The 18,683-nt window shown below is 40.3% G+C and overlaps 1 protein-coding gene and 1 pseudogene across 2 annotated transcripts in view; one reads left to right on the top strand and one right to left on the bottom strand.

Moving 5' to 3' along the window:
* The window catches only part of LOC101264268 (twinkle homolog protein, chloroplastic/mitochondrial), a 40,457-nt gene extending 32,423 nt beyond the window's left edge, over nucleotides 1–8,034 (top strand). For both annotated transcript variants that reach the window (XM_004231508.5, XM_010317324.4), the window contains exons 17-21: nucleotides 619–750; nucleotides 6,556–6,652; nucleotides 6,740–6,874; nucleotides 7,003–7,070; nucleotides 7,457–8,034. In XM_004231508.5, the coding sequence (XP_004231556.2) occupies nucleotides 619–750; nucleotides 6,556–6,652; nucleotides 6,740–6,874; nucleotides 7,003–7,070; nucleotides 7,457–7,505 (481 nt within the window). In that variant the 3' untranslated portion in view covers nucleotides 7,506–8,034. The remainder of the gene's footprint in view (nucleotides 1–618; nucleotides 751–6,555; nucleotides 6,653–6,739; nucleotides 6,875–7,002; nucleotides 7,071–7,456) is intronic.
* Nucleotides 8,035–11,454: 3,420 nt separating this feature from the next.
* LOC101248530 (uncharacterized) lies at nucleotides 11,455–15,165 on the bottom strand (annotated as a pseudogene).
* Between the last annotated feature and the right edge of the window lie 3,518 nt (nucleotides 15,166–18,683).

The following is an 18,683-nucleotide window of genomic DNA, read 5'->3' on the forward strand; positions in this document are numbered from 1 at the left end:
AATGTGTCATAGTCTATTGGTGTCTTAAGTTGCAAAGAAAAATTGAAGCGTGAGCTTTAACAAAGCGATGCACTAATGAGGAAAAGATTATGTGCCTGTGGTATGGAAAAATCTCTACAAATACTAACAACACTCATTTGGACAAAATAACTGAAATATTGTACTCCAATGAAATGTTTGAAGTGAAATCAATTTCAATCAAGTTCACAACTATTTTAAATCTCTAATTTAGATGAGAAGATTTAACTTTTAAGTTTTTTGAACTAGCTTTCTTAGGGTCTTTTTATGTTTTTGGGGCTAGCTTTCTTATACTACTTTTTTTTTTTTTACTATCCAGAATTACTAAAAATTGATTCATACTGTCTTTTTAGCAAATAGTATGTCAGTTTACTAACTATATTTGTTGTTTAGTATTACCTTCTTATGATAGAGCCCATGGGTGATGGATGAGGCACATGCCTTGCTGCTTAAGCTAGGGAAAGCTCGTAACCTTGAGCCATCTTTTTCTTTTTTATTTGAATCTCGTATTTTGAAGAAGCTTACCTTATCTTTTCTTTTTTGTTTGTTTGTTGAATCTCTTTTTTCTTCACTAACCAGAAAAGTAGGTTAATTGAACAGGTGTGAGAATGATTGCCTGCCGAATATTGACTGGGTTCTCTCGCTTGCAAAAGCTGCAGTTTTAAGACATGGGGTGAATGGACTTGTAATTGACCCATACAATGAACTTGATCATCAACGTCCTTCAAGCCAGTGAGTAACCTTTTATGCATTTTTTATGGTTGGTGAATCCATATTAACACGCAGTCTCCTGATTATCCCAGGATAACAAAATCTGTAGCTCAATTTTAAAATACTTCTTGCCACCTGTTCTTGGTAGTTGCTTGAGAATATTTTGTGCTGATACCTTGTATAGGGTGAATTCCTACGTTCTCTTTGCATTTTCTCCTTGCTATATTTGTTTGCTACTACTATTCTCTTCCTCATACTGCTGCCATCTGATGCTCCATTTAAAAGAAATCTTTTGGTAGTCCATTCTGCTGAAGTATCTTGACAGGCTAACAGATTCCAAGAAGTAGAGCAAGGGAAGTGAAATTCCAAAAGCTTCATGGATTCTTGTCTTTGTTGTAATTCAAAAATCAGAAGATGTGTTCTTTGAATTTTGAAATGCAAGAGAGAATGATGTGGCCATAAGTGAAAGAAGGGAAATCGTCCCTTTCCTATTGTTGAGAGTGTAAATACGGAAGGTTCTTATATTATCTAGAAAGGTTAATCTGTGTAACTTTGTGAGTAAGAGATATATAAGATGTAGGGTTCTTGTACACACTATCTAAACCCCAAGCTTTGAAGAAATAATCAAACTTTGCAATTCTTAGAAAATGTTCCTCCTATTTGTCTTATTGTTAGACACTTGAGCTTTTGGTAGTTATTGAATCGAGTGAACTAAATTGAAGGGACTGCTTGTGAGGTTTTGATGGACTGGGGTTGGTACCGCTCTCTGGTCTCCCAATTTTGCTTCATGAATTTTTAAGAGCTAGATGGAGTAGGATGCAGTGATGTAAAATCTAGGTGAAGTAGGGTTTGGCTCTTCAGGCGAGGCAAGGTGGAAGAAGCAGCTTCTTCTTGGATAGAAGCGTTAAGCATTTCCCTTTTTCTTTATTTTATTTCTTGTAGAAATGTTTACTTTTAATTGGAACAATGGTGTTAAGGAGTAGAGAGAGAAGGCTCCCAGGCACTACCCCCAAGGTAATTTCTTAGAGCTGATTTTCAAGCTGGGGTCCTGAATCCGGTGGACTTCTGATCACTGAAAAACATCTTCCCATCCTTTCTACCATTCTTCCTTTTTCCCCTCATTTACAGCAACAAAAATTCGACGGGGGAGAACAGAATGTATTTTTGCGGTGGGGTCAGAACTTTGGTACGACTGGGTGGAACAAAGCCGTAATCTGAGCGAAGAACGGCATTCAACAAGAAAACCATGGAGTGGATTGGCTACTTCCTACAGGAAGCTTCAAGGGATAAAGAAGCACAGACGAGGAGATGAAAACTTAAGTAGCAATATGCACTATTTTTCTGTCCAAGAGAAAACAACAATATCGGCAGATTTATAAGTATTTTTTCGGTACAAGGAGACAACAGATTTGTCATTATTATCCCTGAAGTGACATTAAATGCTTGTCACGTTTAAGATCAACAGATTCATCAAAAAAGTACAAGTCCGACCGGAAGACAGACCCAGAAATTCCATATGCTGAAACTGTCAGAACCAGTAAATGGTAATCAAAGGGGGCAAACGGAACATTGATCAGTACAAGCGACTATAAAATCACCATAACTGAGGGAAAGCATCGGCTGAGAGCGATGACTTGGGATGATGTGTGGTCTGTCATTTTAACAGTTATTTGAATGTAAAACCAACACTATCAGATATAAGAAGGTGGTTGGTGTCGACTTGAAAGAATGCATTCAGGGTGAACATTTACGAAATAGCTGACAGTCAATTTTTATTCAAGTTCCCAACAAAATACATGGTGGAACAAGTTCTTCAAGGTGAGTGGAGCTGGAAAAAAGAAAAAATTTACTTGGAGTGGTGGGCTCCAGTCACTGGATGTTGTTTGAATGGATGACAAAAAGAATGAACTTGGGTCAAAGCTATGGGTCTCTTCACCTTTGGGTCAGATAGATATTCAAAGCAGTCAGAGAACAGTCTGGAGGATGGTAAAAAATGGAGGAGACATCTCCGGAAAACCATCTTCAATGGGCTAGATTAAAAGTGAAGAGATACAGTAGCAGCATTCTAAAGGAAGTGAAGATTGAGGGAAAAGGGTTAATTTTTATTGGAAGACGAGAAAAACAAGGCTCTGGCTACTCTGGAAGTGATAGAGGCATAGAGCAAAGTGAGAGAGTGCTTCCTGATGAAGGACAAGCAGAAATAGAGAGGAATTTTATCAAGAGGTAACTGGAGAAGTGGCAAAGTCTGAAGAATTATTTTTGCTGATAAAATCTCAGAGTTTTGTGGATCGAACAAGTGAACAAGAAACACAAAATGCACTATTGACAAAATGTTAGCACTCCTTGGCTCCTAAAGGCTTACAACAGTAGTTATTTGCACCATCTCATTCCAGTAGAGTTATCTGTAGCTTTGGACTCCAGTGACGTTAGGAAACCGTGTCCTCGTTTCTAGGGGTAGTTGTCTTACCAGTATAGTATTAAACTCCATTTATCATATGAAATCTAAGCAGAAACTTATTCCAGTTTTTGAGTATACTTTAACTCTTGAGATTGCAGCTTCTCTTTTAACAAACCAGCACCATAGGTCGTGGGAAGAAAACATCAGACTCATTTTGCAGCGTCCCCATAACTAGATCCATGTCATGTGATCATAACAACTTGGTATCAGAGACGGAAGTTATGGGAAACCAAATCCGATGACAACTAGCACAGTTGGGGAACTTGTTCCAAGAAAAACCTGCAGCCAATCTAGCCAGACAAGAAGCCATAATTGCTCGTTTGGATACAATCACCAAGGGTTTAGCAAATTTGAAGATTGATTCTGAATCAAATGAAAAGTATCAGTCATAATCAAAGGTTGGAAGGGTAAAACTACTGTGGCAGGAGGGTCAGGATCAGAAACTGGAGGACGTTCTATCATTCTTAGATATACAAGGTTGGATTTTACTTGATTTAATGACCCCTTGGGATGGCTGAACAGGTCCGAGCATTTCTTTTGCACTAGCAAACACTAGAAGAAGAAAAAGTTGCACTGCCAGTGTACTAGATGGAATGGCTTCATTATTATGCCCTTTTTACCTACAACTGCAGCATTGGAGAGTAGTTGAATTTCATAAGGGATATGTTCTTGTGGAATGGTAATGCCATTAAAAGGAAGATACAATACATCTCTTAAAATTGGAAGTGGTCATTAACGGTAAAATCAGGGGGTTTGGGAGAGAAAAAACTGAAATTATACAGAAAGAGCCTACTGGTTAAACTGATTGTGGAGATACTGTTGGGAAAGGTAAGGCACTAACAATGAATATCCTACAGGATAATAGCAGAATAATATCCAAGTCTAAACTTTCCTTTCAATTTGAACCAAGAGAAGAACTAAATCAAGCAATACGAAGAATGGACAGCAAGTATATCAACCAAACAAAAACAACATGACAAGAATAAGCCAATCACACAACACACAAAGATTTATGTGGAAAACCCTTCGATGTGAAGGGTAAAAAACCACAGGACCAAAAGCTCCACTATAAACACCAGTGTTGAAATATTGTTCTCCAAAATTGGCCACAAAACAAGTGCCAAACAACGAGCAATAATGAAACAAGTTGCACCAAAACTAGAGAATTAAAGGAGACATTTCACTCAAAAACGAGCTACTGTTCACGCCCCAAAATCAGAAGCTACAAACAACCAAGTCCGATCTCCACCGTTGAATAGCAAGAACCAGATGCTGAGAACTCCCAGTTCAAATTTGAGCATGAACACGATCCACCGGTTAAAAAAGAGTAGCAGCAAACTCTGAAGCGGACTGCCTGAGCAGAAAATTTCCTGAAGCAAAAACGGGATTTTTCTCTCTTCCTCTCAATCTCTAAAACGGCTCTCTTGATTTTTCTCCCGTGTGTTTATGAAAATAAGACCTAAATAAGCCTTGTATATGCCACATAATGTTGGGCTTATGGGCTTAAGTGGGCTGGTCCAAATAAGACTTCCATTTATCCAACATAGGAAGGGAAAAAAGATCCTAAACCCAACAGATACATCAAGGGTGGTGATGAAATCTGGGAAAGATTAATCGATTTTATCTGAGGCAAGATGGATGGTTGAAGACAATCCCACACGATTGAGAGTAACAGGGGGAGTCAGGAAAGGGTTAAGTGTACTGTGGGGTGAAGAGTGGGGGAGATCTTTTACAACGTACTGATCCAGAAGTGGGAATAAGGCCAGAACTAAATTTTGGTCAGACATCTGATTGGTAATACAAGTTTGAAGAACTGGTTTCCAGATATTTTTAGCTGCTCTATGGTTAAGGATGGCTACATCTCTGAGTTTTCCATTCAAATTCTGGTTGGCAATTACACTTAAGAAGGAATCTAATTAACTTAGATTGGAAGGTTTCTGTCAACTGTTTCAACAATTGGTTTCAGTTTCAATTGTTCAAAACAAAGAGAATTGCTCTTATGTTCTCAATCAAAAATTTCTAGTCTGTTATTAAAGCTAACAATGTGTAGGGATTTCTCACTGGTCCGGAATATCTTGCAAAAGAGAGATTTTGATTTTAAAGAGTAAAAGCTATCTGTGTGAAGAGAACCAGGAAACAGTGGGACATATTTTCCTATATTGCAGGTGCTCTAGATAGTATTCAGTGTTGTTTCTTAATGTTATTGGTATGGGTGATGCCTCTGAAGATTAAGAGCTTACTAGAATGCTGGCAAAGCCAAAGGATTTCAAGACATCTGAAGCAAATTTGGAAGACCATATCCATATGCATTTTTTGGATCATTTGGCTGGATTGAAACAAAGCTTACTTTAAAGGAAAAAGGATACATATTTCTAGAACTAAGAATAAATGTTTGCATAACTTTTATGTTTGATGTAATAGTAGTTTGTTAGGAGAGATCACATGACAGATTGATGGTATGATGTGTAGAAGGTTGTTGAGTCCTGCACTACATGTGTAAGCTTGGTACTTCATTTGTAAATCTACACCTTTTTTAAAAAAATGAAGATAGAGATTCTAAACATGAATTTCACAGGAAATGTTATAGGTGGGAGTGGCAGGGAAGCAAGGGTTGGGGAGTAGGAGGGGATGAAACTTACCCTCTAATTGGATTGGGCGTCAATTACACAATCCACATTTGATTGGCAAATCCCGTCCAGTTGCTTCATTTCATTAGAAACCGAGAAGAATTTGCAATACCCTGGGCCTTGACCCTGTTCAGCACTTGGCTATCAACTGACCCCTTAGCACTTTCAAACTGTTGGAGTATCGCCCGCAATCTATATAATTCTTGCTTTTGAAATTTGTTCTGTAGATTTGTCCTGCTCTTTAGGAATTTTGACTTGTATATCAAGCAACAGTTTTTACTACAATGTTGTTGGTTGGCTTTTCTTCTTCGACATCTTCCTCTCAAGAGGAAACTCTTACTTCTTTAGATCTCGAGCACTCATTTTTCTCCACAGAGATTGATTACCATTGTCAACCCCGAAGGCTGAAATTTTTGTAAGTTCAGGATTCTTGGTTGTATCCCCTTTTCAAGATATTACCTGCAGAAATATTCAACTTGGTGAAGCTTGTTCTTGTCCAACTCTTCATTATGATAACATCCTTAGGTTGCTCTGTTACCTATTGTTTCATTTCTATACTATGTTTCACTCTTGAAATTAATACGAGTTCTCTTTGTGCTTGAAACATTGAAATTGTAGTTGTAGTGTTCCATGTTCATCACCATTCAGTTTTCTCCAATATTGAGATCATTAGGAACATGGTCTCTTTCGCTGTGACTTGTTGGAGTTGGGTCATTTATAACCATTCATTTAACTTTTCAGGACCGAAACAGAGTATGTCAGCCAGATGCTGACGAAGATAAAACGGTTTGCACAACACCATTCATGTCATGTTTGGTTTGTTGCACATCCGAGACAGGTTGGATGACTTAAATTGTTGTGCTACTGCTGTTGCCTTTGTTATTCAATTCAATAATATCAATGACCATCAAATATATTTTGCTAGTTGCATCATTGGGTAGGAGGTCCTCCAAATCTGTACGATATTAGTGGAAGTGCACACTTCATAAACAAATGTGACAATGGTATTGTTATTCATCGTAACAGAGATCCTTCGGCTGGCCCCGTGGATCAAGTGCAGGTTTGTTTTGCTTAGTAAGATCATTAGTTGTTTACCTTAGATATTTTGCTTAATGTTCTTTTTTTCTAGTAAGATCATTAGTTGTTTACCTTAGATATTTTGCTTAATGTTCTTTTTTTCTACTCTAGGTTTGTGTAAGAAAGGTACGGAATAAAGTTAGTGGAACAATTGGTGATGCCTTCTTATCATATGACAGGTACTTGATATTTTTAATGCGAACTCCCCAAACATTTTATGGAGTCCTTATGTTATTATTTCTTCTAACAACATGCTGTGTACTAAGAACTCAAAGTGAAACTAGATCTGTTTATATTTTCAATCTCATAGCTAATTTACTTCTGAGGAGTTTTTGCTTTTCCTTTGTTTTTGTTAACAACAAAATAAAGATGTTTCTAAGAGTGCTGGAATTGGTTACATAACACCCTTTTTCAAATAAAAAGAAACATTGCTTTGATATTTATGACTTAGCTCTAAGACACTGTAACAGTCTAGAAATTCAGCTACCCATAAAAGAAAAATCGATTCAGAATAACAACTTGCTAAAGCGTTAGATGGTGATACTTGCCTCTCTCTGTTTTGCAGGGTTACTGGTGAATTCATGGACATTGATGAGCACCCAAGGAAAGGCTAGTTAGCAAATTCTGGATATTCTTCCATTGTACATAACGGGAATGATACTTACTTGACCTGTGATGAATGATCACATCGCTCCTAGAAGAAGTTTGCAGCCATATTATGTGGAAATCAGGCAGAAAAATGTCGCAGTGGTTGGCATACATATATGTAGTGGAGCATTGTGCCTAGTGAAGTTCTTCGCTTTAGTGGCTCTTGTAAGATAAGGTAACAAGCAACTATTAAGCTTAGAACATCAATTTTCTTAGGGCGGCGGTGTTGGAAGCTTTAAAATTTACCTCTTGTTGAATTGTTCAGTAAGTGTGCTTGATTCCTGGCAGATTAAATTAGTCTGATAGTGCTTAGGTGATCCAATGCCATATTCTCAAGTTAACATTTGTTTTGGTCGTGGCTTATTTTTGTAAAATTAATTGGGTTGATCCCAATAGGAAATATTGATGATTGATTGTAGGCATCCTTCTTTCACAGATGTTATTGGCTTTGCCTATGTATTCACTATATTACTATTGTATGTGTTCTCTAGTCTAGCCAATTGTGTGGTTGTAGGTTAATGTTAGCTCCTTTTTGCTCTGGGCTTCTTACTCAACTACACAGGTGAAAAAAAGTTTATGCCTAGTGTATTTATGTGTTATAAATAGCTATATAATGTATCAATTCGAAATTTTATATTAATGTATAATTGTGTATATATGATGCATAATATGTAGTGGAAATTTAACAGTGTTGTACAATGTTATATATTGCAACTGTTCGAGGAAGAAGCCCCGGCTAACTCCGTGCCAGCAGCTGCGGCAAAACGCGGGGGGGGGGGGGGGGCGTAAAGGGCACGTAGGCGGTGAATCGGGTTGAAAGTGAAAGCCGCCAAAAATTGGCGGAATGCTCTCGAAACCAATTCACTTGAGTGAGATAGAGGAGAGTGGAATTTCGTGTGTAGATCTTTTTTCATGAGTTGATTTTTTTTAAAAAAAAATCGCGATCAGCAACTCTTTAAACAATTTCATCTTTTTTCATGAGGATTTTTTTTTATATCGCGATCGGCATCTCTTTAAACAATTTCAAATTTTAAATATGAGCTTTTTTCGATGTTTCAATTTTTTTTCATGTATTATTCACTTAAAACCATTTGTGTGTAGTTGAACTTCAAAATTTTACCTTGGAAGCTTTTCAAGTGGGGAGTGTAATACACATTCGACTCAAATTCCTCTGGACAGTCCCAAATTAAAATTGTGAGTTCCTCTTGAAATTTCGTATTTATGATACATTAGTTGCTACTATTTCAACAAGGAGTCTGCAAGAAAATTGTAGGTAGACAACAAATGCCTAAATGCAACAAGATTGATACTTCCATTTAGCTACTTTTGAGGGTTGAGTTTTTATGCTTAAACATACTTTTCTATTCTATACTATCCATTACTTTATTTCAAGTTGATTAAATTTCTTTATAGGATTGGGCATGCACCTACTCTATTTTGACTAAATAAACAAAATCCTTGCTACTCATTCTCAATTATAAAGAACATACAACAAAAATAAGAAAAATTCATTGTTTTAAAAAAATTTTAACAATATTTCTAAGAATCTAGCCTAAATAGGTGCAAGAGCTTCTAACAGAGTACAAAGAAAGAAGAAAGATAAAACAAGATTAAAAAACCACTCAAGGTCGCAGTAAGCCGATAAGTAGAAGAGTAACCGTCATTCTCAGACTTAATCAATTTGAAACAGCCTTACACCAACTCCCTTTTTCTCATTATCAAATAGGAGTCCTTTTTTTCTTTCACAGTTGTGATATCTTAACACAAATTTAAATACCAATAATCACTTTATAGTTGGAATTTGTGTTAAAGAAAGTAACGAGTAGAACATAGAAATATATTGAAGGAAAAGAAAACATTTTACTGTCGGAGAGATTTAAATCAACTTACAACAAACTATCTTCTACAACTTATAAAGAAAAGGAAATAACTTAACCACAAACAATAACTGAAACCTAAAAGCCAGGACCTGCTAAAGACGTGGGAAACATGTAGAAAGTAAATGTCTCCACTAATAACTGTAACATAGAATTAATAGTTAAATTAAATTCTTGACATTCCCTCCCTTTCAGTTTAATTTCTTGAATATACATCCACAAAAGTACAAACTCCAAGTGATTCCCTAATGTCACGGGGTGAATTTTTCCGCACCGTGAAGGACAGTCAAGAAGGCTTGCACGGCTCTTCTAACTCAGTCCAACCAAACGTCCAAAGAATCTAAAGCAAGAGTCCACAAGCAAAGCCACAAAATAGAAAATGAAAGCATGAATGAAGGCAAGAAAGGCAACCGAGTTTGGGAGGCAGCAAGGCCAATTTTCCAATATTTCCAAGAGAGAGCTTCCAAGAGCTTTTTACAAAGTAAGAGAGAAAGTATTTTTCTAACTATCCTATCTGAATGGCAACTTCTACAATATACAAAGGCTCCAAAAGTGAGCCAAAAACGTGTGGGCAAGCATTCAAAATAAAAGCTACAAGTGGCAAATTTTCTGAGGCTAGAAAAGAGGCAGTTTTGTCTTCACAGCTTTACTGCCACATGGCAGATTGCTTGCACAGAATTTTGTCTTTCAGCCCTTGGCTGGCCTGGTGAGCATGGCCTGTTTTCTCCATGTTGGCAAGCAACCTCCAGCATTTGGGGAGGCAGTTTGACAAGGCATTTGGACCCTCCAAGCTTTGAGGAAGTGCTGCTGGATTATTGGAGACGCTGGAATTTAATGTTCCGCCTTGCGGGGCGGGACACGCTCCACCGCCTGAATTGGCGACGACCCCGACGCCACACAACTGCATGTACCGATGGACCTTGTCGCGGAACTGCCACAAGTCTTCGTACTTCTCCCAAGTTGCCTTCTCCAGTGCCGTTCCCTTCCAGTGCACTAGAAACTGTGAACTGGAATTGTTCCAGCCTTTCCCACGAACGAGCTGGTGATCGATGATAGCCTCAATCTGTTTGTCCACAGTGGGCGGAGTGATGAAGATTCTGGCCCTCTCGGACTGCCCCCGATCCTTGTCTTCTTTGTCTTCAAAATAGGGCTTTAATTGGCTTGCGTGGAAGACAGGATAAATCTTCAGATGGTGCGGCATGTCTACCCGATAGGAGATCTTGTCAGCCTTGGCAATAATCTCAAATGGCCCCTCGTACTTGCGAATCAAATTCTGATTCACGCCTCGCAGCGACTTGAGTTGCCGGGGATTCAGTTTCACCATGACTCTATCTCCAATCTGATAATTCACCGGACGTCGCCTACGATCAACAAATTTTTTCATCTTTCGGGCAGCCTTATCAAGGTACGACCGTGCAAGGTCGACCTGTTCTTCCCAGGCCTTGGCCATTTGATAGGCACCTGGACTTTTGAAACCAGCATCAACAGGCAAGGACTGGGGTGTGGTTGGCTGCTGCCCCGTCGCTAGCTCAAATGGACTTTTCCCCGTTGCCTCACTGCGCTGCAGGTTATATGAGAATTGGGCAGTATCAAGCAGCCTTTCCCAGTCCCTCTGATTGGCACTAACATAATGCCTCAAGTAGCACTCCAATAGTGCATTGATCCTCTCCGTCTGACCATCCGTCTGAGGGTGGAAACTGGTCGAGAAATGCAACTCCGACCCCAGCAAGCTAAACAGCTCCCTCCAAAACAAACCCGTAAATCGGGGATCACGGTCGTTGATGATGTGTTTAGGAATGCCCCAGTATTTGACAACATCACGTAGGAAGATTCTGGCAGCTTCCTTGGCTTTGCAGTTAGCCGTGGTGGTGGTGAACGTCGCATATTTGGAGAAGCGATCCACCACGACCATAATTGTTCCGAAGCCCTCTGAATTTGGCAAACAGGTTATGAAATCCATTGTGACGCTGTCCCAAGGCTTTTCAGCAATGGGCAGCGGCTCCAGCAATCCGTCCGGTACCTTTGTCTCAACTTTGTCCTATTGGCAGATAAGGCACGTTCGCGCATACACATCGATGCCATCCCGCATCCGAGGCCAGTAGTATGAAGCTTCAAGTAAGGCCAAGGTCCTCTTCTGCCCCGGGTGACCAGCCCAAGCAGAGTCGTGGCCTTCCTTCATCAAGGTACGCCGAAGTCTAGCCCACTTCGGGACGTACACACGCCTGCCCGTTGTATAGAGCAGGTCGTCTTCCTCCCAAAACTTCTTCGTCTTGCCTTGTTGGGCCAAGGTGAAGAGTTGTTTAGCAATGGGATCATGCTGCAATCCCTCCTTAATGTCATCAACAAGTGAGCTGCTGCTTGAGCTCACAATGGCTGCCAATGAAGTCCTGCGGCTAAGGGCGTCAGCCACCACATTCGCTTTCCCCGGCTTGTACTCCAGAGTAAAGTCGAACTCTGCTAGGTAGTCTTGCCATCGAGCCTGCTTGGCGGACAACTTCTTTTGGGACTGAAAATATGTTGTCACGACGTTGTCCGTCTTGACGACAAAGTGAGCTCCCAGCAAGTAGTGGCGCCACGTTCTCAGGCAGTGCACCACGGCTGTCATTTCCTTCTCATGTGCTGAGTACCGCTGCTCCGCTTCATTCAGCTTCCTGCTCTCATAGGCTATCGGGTGGCCCTCTTGCATTAGGACGCCACCGATAGAGAAGTCTGATGCATCCGTGTGGACTTCGAATGGCTTGGAGAAGTCTGGCAAGGCCAACACAGGATCTTTCGTCACAGCCAACTTCAGCCTCTCAAAGGCAGCTTGGCAAGCTGCCGACCAATTCCAGTCACGGTCCTTCTTCAGCAAGTCTGTGAGAGGAGCTGCTATGGCGGAATAATTGAAGATGAAGCGCCGGTAGTAATTAGCAAGGCAAAGGAAGGACCTCAATTCTGGTACCTTCGTTGGTGCTTCCCAATTGTTGATAGCAGCTATCTTGTCGCTATCCATATGAATCTTGCCATGGCTGATAGTGTGCCCAAGGAAATGGACAGTTGGTTGCACGAAACTGCACTTCTCACGCTTCACATACAGCTCGTTGTTGCGCAGGATCTCAAACACTTTGCACAAGTGCTCTACATGGTCCTCCATGTTGTTGTTGTAGACCACGATATCATCCAAATAAATCACAACAAACTGATCCAAGTAAGATTGGAACAGTCTGTTCATCAGCGTGCAGAATGTCGCTGGTGCGTTCGTCAACCCAAATGGCATCACCAGCCAATCGAACGCACCATAACGCGTTACACAGGCAGCCTTCGGCTCATCACCTTCGGCAATCCGAACTTGGTGATACCCTCTTCTCAAATCCATTTTGGTGAACACCTTCGCCTGTCCCAACCTGTTTGAACAAATCTGCAATCAAAGGCATGGGGTATTTGTTCTTTACCGTGACCTTGTTGAGGGCCCGGTAGTCGATGCACAACCGCAGCGTCCCGTCCTTCTTCTTCTGGAATAGCACAGGCGCACCAAATGGCGCCTTGGACGGCCTGATGTGTCCAACATCCAGCAACTCCTTGAGCTGCTTCCTTAACTCCTCCAGTTCCGGGGGTGCCATGCGATAAGGCGTCATGGCAGGCGGCTTTGCCCCTGGAACTAGCTCAATTTGATGGTCAACTTCCCTCCGGGGTGGTAGCCGTTGGGGAAGTTCTGTTGGCATAACGTCCTTGTTGCTTCTAAGGACATGTTCGATGCAAGGCGGCAATGGAACTGCCTCAGGGCAGCTCCCAGTGTCTTCAATCAGAGTGGCAAGAAATGTTGGATCGCCTCTCTTGAAGCCCTTGATGATCTGCATTGCCGACAATTGCATTCCAGTTTGTGGTACCCGAATAAGGGGTACCACGCAAGACCCACCGGTGTCACTGATATGAAGCTGGTTGTGACGCGGCGAGATGAAGGCATTGACTTCATACCAAAAGTCAAGTCCTAGGATGACATCAAATACATCCATCGGGGCAATTGTAAAATCAGTCTGCCCGGCCCACTCTCCTAACTCAATCGGAACTCTAGGCGCGAAGCCAGTGACAGTAGTAGGAGTGGCATTGACGGTCTTCAACTTGGTATTACTGGCAACATAACTTAGGCCCAGCTCCCTGGCCTTCTGCTCAGTCACAAAGTTGTGGGTTGCCCCTGTGTCTACCATGATCCGCACGTCTGTGCCGTTCAGCTTGGCATCGACGAACAGAGATTCTCGAGGCCTGACGCTAGCTGGTTTGGCAACCAAAGCAGCAATGGAGATGTGGCTGATAAGCTCCATATGATTGAACATGCCTACGGCCACGTTCTTGCCTTTGTCAGCTCCGCTACTCTGCCCACGTTTCTCACCGGCAGAGCTGTCCGCTTGCGCTGCAGCCTTCTCTTGCTGCTTCTCGGCAGCTACCACGGCACTCAGCTTCCTCAAAGACGGACAGTACCGAGCGGCATGTGTCGTCTCTTCGCAGATGTAACAGCCTTCCCGCTGAGGAGCACCCCTCTTGCGGTCTTCATAATTTTTCCGAAAGTTTGAAGGCTCATTATGAGGGTTGCTTCTCGTGTCACTGCTCCGGCTGGTATTTGGTCTGCTCCGTCCACTGTTGTTGTTGTCGACTTTGGGAGGAATAGTTTTGCTCCTGTTATCCCTCCCTTTTGCAGCATCACCACGGAAATCATTGAGCGATTCCGCCACTACGATCGCCTCGTCAACGTCATGCACTTGACGTCGTTGCAGCTCCTGACTGGCCCAATTCTGAAGGCCATCAAGGAAATAGAATAGAAAGTCCTCACTCGTCAAACTAGGAATCTGAAGTGTTAACTTCGTGAATTCCTTCACATACTCCCGGATGGAGGAAGTCTGCTTTAGCTCCCTCAACTTCCTGCGGGCTTCGTGGACGACGTTCTGGGGATAGAACTGCCGTTTGAGCTCAGTTTTAAACTGCTCCCAATCATCAATCTGGCAAGCCCCTCTCTCCATATCAGCCTTTTTGCGTCGCCACCACAGCATGGTTGTGTCCGTCAAGTACATAGCCGCTGTCTGGATCTTGGCCGCTTCCGTGCGCATCTCAACATGTTCAAAATAGGACTCCATTTTCCATATGAAGTTCTCTACGTCCTGAGCACTCCTATCCCCTCTAAATTCTTTGGGTTTAGGAGCCTCAATCCGGGTTTCTCGAACAGTAACGGGAGGAGCAACTCCCGCCTCGACAGTCTTATCAACCTGCCGTTTCAAAGCCTCCACCTCTCTTTGAAGGGCAGAGATGGCTTCGTTGAACTTGATTTCAAGGGCGGACAGACCCTCTCTTTGAACATCTTCAAGATCAGCCAAGCTGTTCTTCACCTCGTCCAGCCCTTCAATAGCTACGGACTCGAGGGAACTAAAATTATTTTCAACCACCACAATTCTCCTGTTCAAGGCCGACAACCCCACCTCAACTCCGACGATTCTCTCGTCGAGTGGGTTGTTGTCCGCGCCTCCTTCCTCTTCAACAGCAGTACGACCAGCAAGAGAAGGGTTAGAAGAGGGCTCTCTTACCTTGCTCTTGTCTCGCTTCTTCGATGGTTCTTTCCGAACTTCTGGTTCCTTATCTTGAACAATCTCCTCATTCCTTTGTGACCTGGACGTCATGCTCAACTGTTGCTCTGATACCAACTTGTCACGGGGTGAATTTTTTCGCACCGTGAAGGACAGTCAAGAAGGCTTGCACGGCTCTTCTAACTCAGTCCAACCAAACGTCCAAAAGAGTCCACAAGCAAAGCCACAAAACAGAAAATGAAAGCAAGAATGAAGGCAAGAAAGGCAATCGAGTTTGGGAGGTAGCAAGGCCAATTTTCCAATATTTCCAAGAGAGAGCTTCCAAGAGCTTTTTACAAAGTAAGAGAGAAAGTATTTTTCTAACTATCCTATCTGAATGGCAACTTCTACAATATACAAAGGCTCCAAAAGTGAGCCAAAAAAGTGTGGGCAAGCATTCAAAATAAAAGCTACAAGTGGCAGATTTTCTGAGGCTAGAAAAGAGGCAGTTTTGTCTTCACAGCTTTACTTCCACATGGCAGATTGCTTGCACAGAATTTTGTCTTTCAGCCCTTGGCTGGCCTGGTGAGCATGGCCTGTTTTCTCCATGTTGGCAAGCAACCTCCAGCATTTGGGGAGGCAGTTTGACAAGGCATTTGGACCCTCCAAGCTTTGAGGAAGTGCTGCTGGATTATTGGAGACGCTGGAATTTAATGTTCCGCCTTGCGGGGCGGGACACTAAGCTTCACAAACTATGCATATTTGAGGGATTTAGTGAATATGTCAGCGACCTGCTGATCTTCACTTGTTCATTACATAAGATCAATTACCCCATCTTCAGTAAGATTTTTCAAAAAATAAAACTTTACATCAATACGCTTGCTTCTCCCGTGTAAAGCAGGACAATTTTATAGCTGAAATGTTGTCATAATAAATTGTTGAAATTCAGCTCAATTAGAATATTTCTTAGCCAAATGGCTTGCGAGACATGTGCAGTAGCTACAACAAATTCAACTGACAAAGTGATGATTGGCTACTTCACTGATGACCATGAGACTGCACCTCAACTCAGCATAAACACATAGCATCAAGTACTCTTCCTATTATCCAAGTTTCCAACATAATCACTATAAAAAAAAACAAAAAAAAAGACCAAATGAGCACTGCATTTTCTCCCTTTCTGTACAACAATCCAAAGTCTATAATACCTTTTAAGTATCGAAAAATCTCTTCTGCAATTCTCCATGAATTTGCTAATGAGACCTACAACGTGTGTGATATCTGGCCTTGTTGTTGTCAAATACATCAGACTTTCCACAATCTATTCTTAAAAGTTTTCATCGATCTTTATTCCTCCAACATCCTTTGTAAGTTGTGAAGTCACAGGATTGCAATTGCTCATTTGAAATTGATTTGAGATAAGAAATATATATTTTTAATTATTATTTGACTCATATTTATCATTTATATCTATTCTTTTTAACATAAATTTTATACATTGTTTTAAATAGTGTATTTTATTTGTAGGATTAAATTAACATAAAGTTGAAGAAATTTGAAGCTAAAACAAATTAAATATAAAAGATTGAAAATAGGAAATCAAGCAAGTAACTTAATAGATTATATATATATATCCAAAGAACGTCAATTGACATTGGTCTTACCACGTGGCAGCAATTGAAGACACAAGAATGTGAGGTGGTTCGGCTGAAAAAAGAGAGAGTCAAATTTCATTTGATTTTGGATTCCTAATTTACTTTGGACTCAATTATTGTATTTAGGGTATATTATATCTATAAATAGTCTATACAAATAAATATTGGAGGCATTCAACTAGAGGAACGAATCTAGAGGAGGTACTTTGGAAGAGAAAGCCGTCAATACTTTTTAGGGTTCTTTTCTTCTTCTTATTTTCTTAGAAATTAGTAGTTAAAACCCTTATTCTAGGGTTGTAGCTTAGGATTGAATGTTGAGTATTAATGGCATTTTGAATTAATTTTTTTTTGTCATTATAAGTTACTTTTGATCATCATGAGATAAATCTATTGTCCAATCTTAAAATCGAGAGACGAGAGGTTAGATAGACCAGAGATTAGATAGACCAGAGAATATAGAAAGCTCGATCGACCCATTAGATTGAGGTGATTTGTGTTAGGAGTGATGCCCGGACGAAAAACTTTCTTGGTTACGAAATAGGATGAAATATAAATGCTCACCAATTGGTTTTATTTATCCCCGCTCAACAAAGTTGTTAGGTTTCTAATTGGAGTAGGCGGCGAGAGTTGTGTAGCCCGACTCATACAATTAATCCTATAAACTAGTAACTTGACAATTAAAATTAGTTCTAAGCCAAAAATTTGATACATGAAATTCAATATATGTTGCATCCCTGGGATTTTCCGAACTATTGTAAGTAATTTTATTATTTTATTTCTGCTTTTTTTTCTTTTGCACTCTTTAATATATAATTAGACTGGTATAATTTTAGTAAGAATAGTTAACTGACAAGTCCTTTGGGATCGATAATGTGGTTCTTTTAGAAGCCACTATATTATTTGCGTGATCAGGTACATTTGTGTGCGCAATTGGGAGCACCAAGTTTTTGGTGCCGCAGCCGGGGACTTAGAAATTAACTATTCTTATATATTATACTTTTTTCTTTTTATTTATTTAAATTTTTTTATTTTTGTTAATTTTTTTCTAAATAATTAATGTTTTTTCTTTTCTTTCTTTCTTTGAATAATTTGATACTCTTATTGATATGAATGATTAAAATAAATCGTGGTTGGGTGACGAAAGTCATTTATGTCATATATGTGATCGTCAGTGTATTCATTGGAATGGTGAATAATTTGATACTCTTATTGATAGGGATGATTAAAATAAATTGTGGTTGGGTGACAAAAATCTTTTATGTCATATATGTGATCGTTAGTGTATTAATTGGAATGGTTGTCCGAAATCTGATTCCTTCCCCCAAACCCCTATTATGATTCTTCTATTATTTGTGATGTTGGTAGGGGCGATGAAGTGCAAAATGCCAAACAAGTTTTACTTATTGAATGTATGGACATGTTGGATAAAGTTAGTTCAAACATCACTGGAGAAATATTTGGATGCACAGAAGGGCACAAAGCAATCATGAAATCCATGTATGAGCTTGACACTATTCAATTAGAAATTACAGCCCTAGCTAAATCAGTAGAGATTGCAGTTCAACAAAAAGAAAGCTATGAAAAAGCAGAGATAGTGAGTCAATCTTGGCTACAAGAACAAACTTGACTTCTAAAGTTTCAAGAGTGTATCTGTGATGGCATGATATACATGACAACCCAATTGATTGAAGAAAGAGTTGATCTACACAAGAAATAGATCAATTTGGTTCATATACATGACTTAGAGGCTCACTTGAACAAAAACAATTAGGGTGTCTGAAGCCAAATTATCAATTGTCTTGGATAACGATCAACTAGTGGAGCAAAAAGGGAAATTTCAACCATTCAACTATACTTTATTCCTTAATAGCGATGTTGAGAAAGAGTACAAAAGTGAGAATGTTGTAAATAATTATGCTTTAGAATTGAGGGAACTTGAATCTCATTCAAAATATTTTTCTATAAAATCTGAACTAATGGATGAGTGTATTGACGAGGAACAAGGTCCCTACATTCTAATGTTTTTTAGTCCACGTAGACAAAACAACATTCCTCACTTTAAGGGCCAAAAAGTGCAAGATGCG

The sequence above is a fragment of the Solanum lycopersicum genome, chromosome 2 (assembly GCF_036512215.1).
Source record: "Solanum lycopersicum chromosome 2, SLM_r2.1".
NCBI classification, from domain to species: domain Eukaryota; kingdom Viridiplantae; phylum Streptophyta; class Magnoliopsida; order Solanales; family Solanaceae; genus Solanum; species Solanum lycopersicum.